Below are 9917 nucleotides of genomic sequence, written 5' to 3' on the forward strand. Positions count from 1 at the left end.
TTATATATAATAATACCAAAAACACCATAGGACATGTCAAGTTCATCTCATTTTTATTAAGCAATACTTTTCACCTATAATCCTCCTCCAGTGTATTTTTTTTTTTTTCATTTTCAAATCAGAACATACTGAGCATGTGTGATCCCTTGAAGATTCGAGTAACATTCACCCAACAAGGGTACAAAAAAAATTATAAACAGCAATAAGATCAGACATGGATAGGGTACGTTCTTATTGTGCTGACTGCACCCCTATGTAAACTGGAGACATGGTTACATTTGTACCTTGTGTAAAGATACGGTGAAATGGAAGCAGGTACAAGACATTTTCATATTTGTGCTCTAAAAAGAAATCAGTCTGGTATGGTAGGGGTACATGGATTGGTCACAACAGATTAGAAAGTGCTTGATTGACCACTCGCATAACGGAGGACAAAAATAATGTCTATGATAAAACTGCAGTTCTGTACAATAAAATGACAGCTCTTAATAAAGATTGTTTAAAAAACACCAGCTCTATACGACATTAAAATAATCGTTTTGAGCAGTGATAGGAAATCCAGGTCCAATTCATTAAGGCAGGCTTTTGTAAGGCGTTATTTAAGTCCCTAGTTGTCGCATCAAGGAGTTAGTCCGAAAAGTGTCTCAGTGTGGATTTCTGTAAAGACATCAACCTGAGTGCAGCGTGCGTGCACGTGTGTGTGTGTGTGTGTGTGAGGGGGAAGGGGGGGTCGTGTGTGTAGGTGGGTCCATGCTTTGCTTTGCTAGGCTGGCTGCTCCAGGGCGTTCTTGTACCAAACAACCTTTTTCGGATCTGAAATGGAAACATGACACCATTTAGTGACAGCATGGTCAAACCTCTCAAAATCAAACACTTAAATGAACGTCTGTTTATGGTGCAGATATACTTGGGTACTAAAGCTCAGTGGCTTCCACATACATCTTATATCCCAAACCTATTCAAAAGATTATAGTCCCATAGTTTTTTCTTTTTTTTTTTCTTTTAAAGACAACAGATGTATTAAAGCTGAAATAGTTGTCATTTCACACCAAGGTAGCTATTACAGGCATACATTCTACTCAGTAGAATCATGTCCTTGTACACTGTTCAATTGGAATGTTGCAGCCTACTTCCACATTCTATAAATTGACAATGATGAGTCTCACCTTCTTTTTGTTTGTTGCAAATGCCATTCCATTCTAAGAGAGATCAAAAACAACAGGGCAAAGTTAGAATTCAGTTCATACTATGAAGAAGCCGACTACTCAGTTAAATGATGACCAAGCTTAATTGCACAGAGACCTGACCATTAGCTTGCATAAACCTTACTTATGACCAGTTTTGTGACTGTTACAATGGATCAAAATAACATTTTAGAATGACGTCCCAAGATCAGCCCTCACCTTGAGTGTGATAAGATAGGGCCTCTACTAGATGGCGATAGCTGAGCAGCAGCTTCCCGTTGCTCTCTGCCGTTTCTGGACACTGGCCAATGGAGATTGAGGTAGTGACTGGAACTGGCATTTCGCCAGGCTGGACTGTGTGACGCATCTCCTGTATCGAGTCTGCTGATTCACCTTCTTCTGTGGGCTGAGGTGGCACTGCTGGGACAGGGCGGGGACCCGACCCCTCTGTGGCTTGTAGGACCTCACTGATGAAACTGAGACCCCACTGGTTCTGCAGCAGCACCCCAATGGCCGGACGGTCCTCCTCCAACACCCCGCCCGCAGCCCCTGACTTCACCTTGGAGGCGTAGCTGACGGCTGGCTGCAGCTTGGCAGGGCTGTCCTGCACTGGAAAGGCAGGTGGGGGCTTGAATAGTGACAGGCTGTCCTCCACCCACCTCTCCTTCTGGCTTTGCTTTGGAGGCCTATCAGCAACACGCCCTGCACCCTTTGGTCCCTCTCTGCGGGGACCTCTGCCTTTGTGCTGGCCCCTGCGATCTCTGTCCCTGCGGAAGGCGAAGGTATGTGCAGGTCCATTCAGGTTGCCCTCAGGGGCCTCAGGTGAGGCCTGACGGGGCTGCTGGTCAACCCCAGCAGTACAACTGCCTCCCCCTCCACCGCCACAGTTGCCTGACCCAGGTGACAGGCGGCGATTGCGAATGTGCGGTTCTGGGTTTGCGGTAGACACAAGAACAGCAGGATCACACAGGGTGTCAGACTGGCACACCATGTTACTGGCCTCCCATGTACCTTGTGGAGACAAATAAACAGTTAGATAACAGGAATTCATTTTGAATGAGTGTCAACGACAGACTTTTTAATATTAGTGTTAGAATGGGTTCTACCCAATTTAAGACTTAACAAAAATAGCCTCAAGTGATGGGCTAGAAAGAATTTAAAACATTGGCTAATAAACACTTCGCAACAAGATGAGGTATCTCTTGTTACTAACGTCACGAAATGTCGGTTTGCAAAACAGCTCAATTACACAACGCCGATCAAAAATAATGTCTGTCGAACGCATTTGTTTATTTTGCAGGTCGCTATAGAGGCATATTACAGTTTCCAGATACTTCTAGAAAATATGGCTTGCTAGAGATTTAGCTACCCAAATACATGAGTTAGCTAGTTATCTATCGCACTTAAGATTAATAATACTAACAATTTAACGTCTTTATGTAATTTGATTTAACAAAGTTATAGGTTAGCCAGCAAACGGCATAGATGACACGTGGGATGGTTACTGATTTGTTACCATTTTCATTAACTAACTGCTACGACTGAATAGCCTTAATAGCTAGCGAGCTAGCGCTAACTAGTTAGCTAGCAAGACAAGTAAGCAGCGTGTTTGTAACTAACGTACGTTTGCTAGCTAACAAGCTAGTTTGCTTCTATTAACGTTTTACCAGTGCGACAGAATTAGCTAGGAAAGTCAATTTTCAACAGCTGGAAAAAAATGTTTGAGCAGACAGTTCTGAAAATCCAAATACAATGTGTCTGCCATTACTAAACAATCTACCAGCAAGCTAGCTGTCCAACCAACGTTAGCAAGAGAAAAAGTTTCATAACAGGGAGGGCGCATTCTCTGTAGCTAGCTAGATAGCTTAGCTACCCGCAATAGCTTTAGTCGTTAAGTTATGCTAACGCATCTAATTGGAGCAAGTTGACTAGCCTAAACACGCTGGCAAAATAGTCAATCGCAACGAAACATGCTAAAAAAAACTAATAAAAACTCACCTGTTTTGATATGCATGTCTTTTCGCTCAATGTAATAGTACAATTAAACCGTTCGGAAACTTTTGTTTACAGCGGGCTGGTTTTGGTGAGTCTTGACTGAGTGGCCACACGGAAGGAACTGTCGATTCGGGTGGAAGTGACCTTTCAACGTCGACGGAAGCGCGAAGATGGGAGGGAAATCAAATCAAATAGTTTTTCCCGCCCACTAGTAAATTATGAATATGCATGTAACTGTATGCAAATTGCCCAAAAATCATGCGGTACCAATTTGCTCTTTGCACAAGCCAGCTTTACATAATCGAACCCAAAGGACTATAAAACTGACATTGCAGTCTAAATAAGAAGTTGTCAGAACAGTCAATTGTATAGCTACATGCTTGAATCTTTCTCCTCCTGCAAATATGTGCCTGGGCACAATGCAAAAAATAAAACATATACATTACTTTATTACTGGAAGTAGACAATATAATTGTAAGCATGCAAAGCTAATGTCTTGCCCAGGCGTGTAGGCTACTTGTACATCAAGCTTCCTCAGAAATGGGAGACCATTTTGGCTCATGAGACGTGGCTCACACATGGCTTGCTTACTTCGCATGTAAAGCCCACATCTATATGTGCAGGCAAGCTCCCCATATCACCCTCCTATAGATTAAGCTACTCTCACCTCTCTGCCTGTGCATCCTATTTTCAATATGGTTCTCGGGCCACTCTCCCTCTCTGTTCCTCCAGTCACCGCTGCTCTCTGATGGATGTGGCTCATGCCGTTTGTTTCTTTGGCTTCGCCTCCTAGAGGATCGGCGACCATGATTCCTTTGCCTTCCTTTCATACTGTCACCGTCCCTCTCTCTCTCATCATGCCATGTCCCTTCTTTTTCCTGGTCTCGCCAGACTTTGCCCTCTCTGTCTTTCTCCTTGTGGCCTTTTCTCTCCTTTCCCCAGAAGTCCCTGTCCCTCTGTTCTGCTTCCTTATGTCCTCTGTCTGTGTCCCACACATTACTGCCCTCATCCAGCCACCTGCTCTTGGACCTTTGCTGCTGCTGCTGCTTACCCCTTGGAGCATCATCCCACTTAACAGCCGCCAGTGAACCACTCTCTCCGTCCAACCCTCCGTCACCTATTTGGTTCCTCCTCCCCCCAACAACCCCACTCAGATCGCTCAGGCCTCTCTGCTTCTGTGCCCGGCTTGCTTGGCTCTCTTTGAACTTTGTTGACGCTTCGATACAGGAGTTACAGTTTTCTTTAACTACTCCCTCCACTCCCTTTATTTTACAAAGCTCTCTCAATTTCAAAGCTCTATCACCCTTGTGTGTGTCCTCACTGTCTGTGGCCTTCTGCTCCTCCATCTCTCTCACTGTATGATCCGGTCCATCTCTGACCTCTGAAAGACAAATAAATAAATCATGAGCAGAACAGTATGGATATGATACGAACAACATAAATGTAATGCATAATGTTATTATACTAGTAATCAAAAGTAAATATATTGTGCTCTCACCCAGGTTTGAGCCATCTTGTTCTTCAACCATACATTTCTCAGTACTCGTCTTTTTTAACTCTTTAGCCTCTTCTCCCCCTTGCCCTGATGTTTTCTTCACCCCTCCCTCATTAGTAATAGTTTTTATTTTGTGTTTCCTCTTTTTCTTCCCTTTTCTCTCATCCTTCTCCTTTTCTTCTATTTTCTCCTCATTTTTCTCTCCACTACCATTGTCCATAGAGTCAAACATTTTTGCTTCATCTTCTTTACCTTCATTTCCTTTCTCAATGGCCATTTTCTTGAATTCCTCTGAGAGCATCTGATCCTTTTTTCGATATCTTTCTCTCTCTCGTTCCTCTCTCCTCTTATCCTTACTTCTTTGTCCTGTACGTACCTTGGGCTTGTTTATATCCTTTGTTCCAACACTTTCTGTCTTAAATAGTTGTGCCCACTGAACAAATTCCCCCCCTCCACTCTCTTTGCCCTTTGACCCTCTGCCCTTTGCAGGTCTCTTACTTGTACCTTCAATACCTTCCTTTACCATCTTTCCATCACCCCTATCCTCTGCCACTTCTGTCAGTGCCAACTCCTCAGTGGCCTTTTCAGACTCATCCTGACGTTTGTGGCACTTGATGTTGTAGGCACTACGAAGTCTGTGTAGGGTTTCCTCCCTGTGCTCTATGGTTTTGGGGTTGGTGCGGCTATAGTTCTTCCAGAAGCTTGGGGCTGGCTCTCTAGGTGGAGAAGGGGACAGAGGCCTGGTAAAGAGGCCCAAGATCAAACTCTCCATTTGCGAACACGGCATCCATTTTGTCAAGACCTGTCTGTTCCGCTCTCGCTCACGCTCCCTTCTTCTTTCCCTCTTTAGCTCTGTCCTTCGCTCCTTGGCCCTGGTAATACTCCTCAGCTCTCTCCTTTTAATCTCAGCCCTCCTTCTGTCATTATGAAATGACAATAACATTTCCAACTTTGTCCATCTCCAAAATTCCTCCTCTTCAAGCTCAAACAACGACCTTGAGAGTGATTCTGAGGCCAGACAACTCCCTGCCATCTCATCATCTATATGGCTGAATTCATTATACATAAGTATGTCTTTTGTGAACGGCCTGCTGACAATTACATTGCTGTCTGCCTCTTCTGCACTGGCTTCCCTCCATTCTCCAATACACGCTAAAGAATATGAGAAAAATATCAAATATAATCCATATAATCTAAAGTTGTACCCACAAAATAACTTTGGTCTCATTTTACTTGAATAACGCCTTGCAGTAGCATACTGTAAATAAACACAATACTCACCTCTTCTGTATTCTCTACCCTGCAATGAGATGCAACTCTTCTTCACCATTTCTTCATACTTGTCCACTTTCCCTCTCACCATCAGATTTTCCCTTTTCCCTCTTAGCAAATGGTAGAGTGGTAGAAAAGCCAATGCAGTTTTTTTCTCCAAAATTGTGTGCCAATTCAGCCTGTCAAGTTGGATCTTCACTTTAGGCCACACTATTAACTCAGACAAATAAAAACTGTTCTTGATACTTCTAGTGAGAGCCAAATGTCCATAGATGTCATAATCCCTGTCTACTTCTAAAGACTGGTCATCATGAATGGTGATAAGAGTGCATAAGTTCATTCTAGACTGAAATGCCTCAAGGGAATTAAGGGACTTGGTACAATCTATATAAATCATAGATCTGTCATCAGGGCACAACATAATGTTATCTTCCAGGTTGTCATTGATACGAGACTGAATGGACTCTGACACAGGAGGGTTAATAAGATCTTCAGCTGGGTGGTGACTGTGATTTCCAGTGGTCTGAGACTCCGTCACAGACTGGTCAATAGGGTTATCTTTGCCTCGGTCCAACTCATCAGAAACCATTAGAGGCTCATTGTTATAGTCAACAGCAGCCATTGATTCGAGAGTAGTTACAACAGGGGACAAAGACTGGTCAGTAACGCTAACAGGCTCAGACATGTCCACAGAATCTCTGCTAAACCCTAACATAGTTTGACTATCATGATCTTTGTTGTTCCCCTCAAGGGACATGCCAGACATGCTATGAGTGATCTCAGATTTTAGAGAGTCCTCAGAGGGTGCAAAAGTGTCAGCTTCAGCATAGTCCTTCTCAGTGGTCACACAGTCGGAATTAGCCTTTACTAAGAGCTGGTTAGTGCAATGTAGACCATCCTCAGGCCTCAGGTAATCATCACATTCCACATGGGTTTGAAAGTGCACAGTTGAGTTTACTACAGGTAGGTCTTCAGTGGTTAGAGGCACCACAATGGAGTCAATCAAGGTCAGGTCATGGTCATTGCTGCTACTCACTGAGGCCTCAGGCATTACCAGGGCAGCATGCCACTCAGGGCTCAACCACTCTACCAAGGCCAAGTCAAATTCTAGGTCTGAGGTCAGAGAATCCTCAGTGGAAGCATGGTCAGCATTATCACTGTTGCTCTCAGTGTCAAGAAGCACCTCTGAGGACAGTGCCACAGGTTGGTTCTCACAGACCACAGAAGGGATGTTGTTAGTGATTGGCAGTGGTGCCTCTATGGTATCAGCTTGGTAAGTGAACGTATCAGCAGTCAGTGAGTCATCACAGGACTCTGATATAAACAGGTTAGCCTTGTCATTGGTTTTCTGGCATAGCTCAGAGACCTCCAAGGTGGACTTGACCTCAGGTGTCTCAGAGTCTGAGGTCTCCAGCTTAGTTTGTTTGTTTGAAAGAATTGAAGGCTCCCCATGCTCAGTCAGAATTATGTGTGTTGCTTGCTGAATGGCTGTCTCTGCAAGCTGTAAGGGAAAAGTGAATGTGTCAGTATTGCCAGCATGTTCTGTGTCTATAAGCTAGTGATTATGGTTGAGACTGCTTCAACAAGAAAGACCTTCATGTGTTGGCTAGACCTTACACTGTAGCCATAGCTGTGTATGCCTATACTATACAGATTGTAGTCTAAAGTGGGTAAAGTAGACAGCAGATTCCCAAAACTATGACCACAATCCACATCATAACAAATATTTAATAGACAATTCTAAAATGTTATCAACACTGAGATGCGAATACAGCCTCTTTAATTAGAGGCATAGTTGCCCAAAAAAATCTAACAATTTTAATGGTTTCAATAGCCTACGTTTGTCAACAAGGCCAGGCTCATTATTTGACGACACGGCAGTGTGAACAAAATGCAATTGCGTGTGGCAGATGAGGGGTGGCAGTGTTGAATTTATAATGGTAAGCAGTAGAAAGATTAGCTACAGAGACAGTCAGCTAGCTGCAGGGTACAAATCTGTTTACTCTCTCAAAACTGTTAAGCTAAATATAAGCTAGTAGGTTTACCTGATCCGTTATTCTGTCAATATCCATGTTGTCGTCAAAACACGTTGAAAACAATAGAATATCTTGTCATAAGCAAGACATGTATTTTGTTGTTCCAGTTTTGAAGAAGTTGCTTTGAGTCTCAGCATTGAATTTGATTTGAAATTGTCTGCACAAAAACATTAATGTTTATATTCAAAGAACGACGACGTTTTCGAACATCGACGACTGCTACGTCATATTCTAATAATATATCTGTATGAAAACATTTTCAGTGTCACTCATGTATGCAAAGTTGTGGATAATGCAAGTTACAATGTTAATGTGAAACCTCGCTGATGTGAGATTGTCACGCTAATAACTACAACAAACAATAACTGCAGTGAGGCCATCAGCTGCTACACTGTTCATACTGTAATTTATTTACTCTGCTATAATGCTAATGCTACTCATATACTGCTTACACTGCACTACTTATATTATACTGCACTACTTACTGCTCATATATTGCACTACCTGTAAATACTGTTCATTGCACTGCTATTTTGCACTTCTGGTTCGACGCTAACTGCATTTCGTTGTCTCTGTACTTGTACTCTGCACAATGACAATAAAGTTGAATCTAATCTAATCTAATCTAATCAGGCTGTCTATCATTTGTTACCTTCAAATGACAGGTATAATGTCATGGCTCTGGACAGATGCAACATATTCCCTACTGTTAGTAGGCCCATCGTGAATGTCGGTTTCATCATCATGATGGTGATGATAAAACGCATGTTTTGGCCTTTTTTTAGAATCACTTATGAACCATATAAGGAACTATAAACATACTTGTAAGAACCTTTCCTTAGAAAATACATGAGAAGGCCTACTTTCTTGCCAAAATATCAGTTAAGTTTATTTATATCAAGTGTATTGACTGTTTTCAACAATCATATTATCTTAACAAGAAATCTTGTTTCAGATGCATCCACATTTTTATTTTTATTTATTTGATTATGCATTATCCTCATCAGGGGACATTCAGTCTACTGGGTGGCACTTGGCAGAGCTCCATGTCTCTCTAAATCAGAGATTGACCGTAAAAGGATTTCCATCACCAGAGACGGGATCTGGTCTGAGTCCTGCTGCATTTGTGGGCCTCTCTGAACCATCTCTATTGATTGACTGGGGTTCCTTGCCTCTATGGACCTGAGGTCAGTTAAGCTAGAATGGGCTGAGCTGACATTTGTGACAAGTGTGAGAGCCTTGGATTTGGAGGCATTTTTAGGGGCCCCTCGCTGGCTGGTTGTAGGTGGATGACTACCCCATAGTCTCTCATAGATACAAATCCCTTCATATGAGGCGTCAAGGCTCATGGCATGTTCTGCACAGTCTGCCATTCCGTGTATCCGTTTGTATGTATTCATGGTGAATCCTATATTCTCTAGCATTTTACGACAACCGGCATCTAAATTGCAAAGTGCCATGAAACCATCCAGCATGATCCTGACTGCAATCCCTGTCATGTGAAGAACTGTCAACTCGCACTCTTCTTTAGTGCATTTCTTCCACGTTTCACACGCAAACGTTTTGCTATTGTCAGAAAAAATGTGTTTCATGGTGATTGAAACTGCTCCACAAACATGTTTGAGAACTTCCTCTGCCATCGTGATCCAGAATAAATGTAGGCTGCAAGTATCTTCTTCTTTCTGCATAACTTCAGTAATGTATTGCTAAAAACAACAAAATGGAATAATTAATGGTATCTGAGTTGCAGGTTGAAAACAGCTATGTCTATATAAGCTAGTTATTTAGGCCTAATTGTTTTGTTTTCTTGTTTCTTATAGTGAAAGCAAATACAATATTAATAAAATTTATATTTCACGACTGATAGCTCACCATGAATTTCTTTGTTCTGACAGACAGTTGATCAGGTAATGATGAAAAATCCCTGCAGTGATT

General features: G+C 42.5%; 1 protein-coding gene across 1 annotated transcript; it reads right to left on the bottom strand.

Moving 5' to 3' along the window:
- Positions 1 to 30: 30 nt before the first annotated feature.
- Positions 31 to 3311, bottom strand: LOC310820592 (uncharacterized protein). Its single transcript, XM_083692301.1, has 4 exons — positions 3183 to 3311; positions 1404 to 2195; positions 1167 to 1199; positions 31 to 813 (listed from the first exon to the last, which is right to left on the bottom strand). Exons 1-4 carry the CDS (start codon positions 3196 to 3198, stop codon positions 764 to 766), a joined length of 891 nt encoding a protein of 296 aa, XP_083548427.1. The 5' UTR covers positions 3199 to 3311; the 3' UTR covers positions 31 to 763.
- Positions 3312 to 9917: the final 6606 nt, after the last annotated feature.

The sequence above is a fragment of the Argentina silus genome (genome assembly GCF_951799395.1).
Source record: "Argentina silus genome assembly, chromosome: 20".
Lineage (NCBI taxonomy): Eukaryota > Metazoa > Chordata > Actinopteri > Argentiniformes > Argentinidae > Argentina > Argentina silus.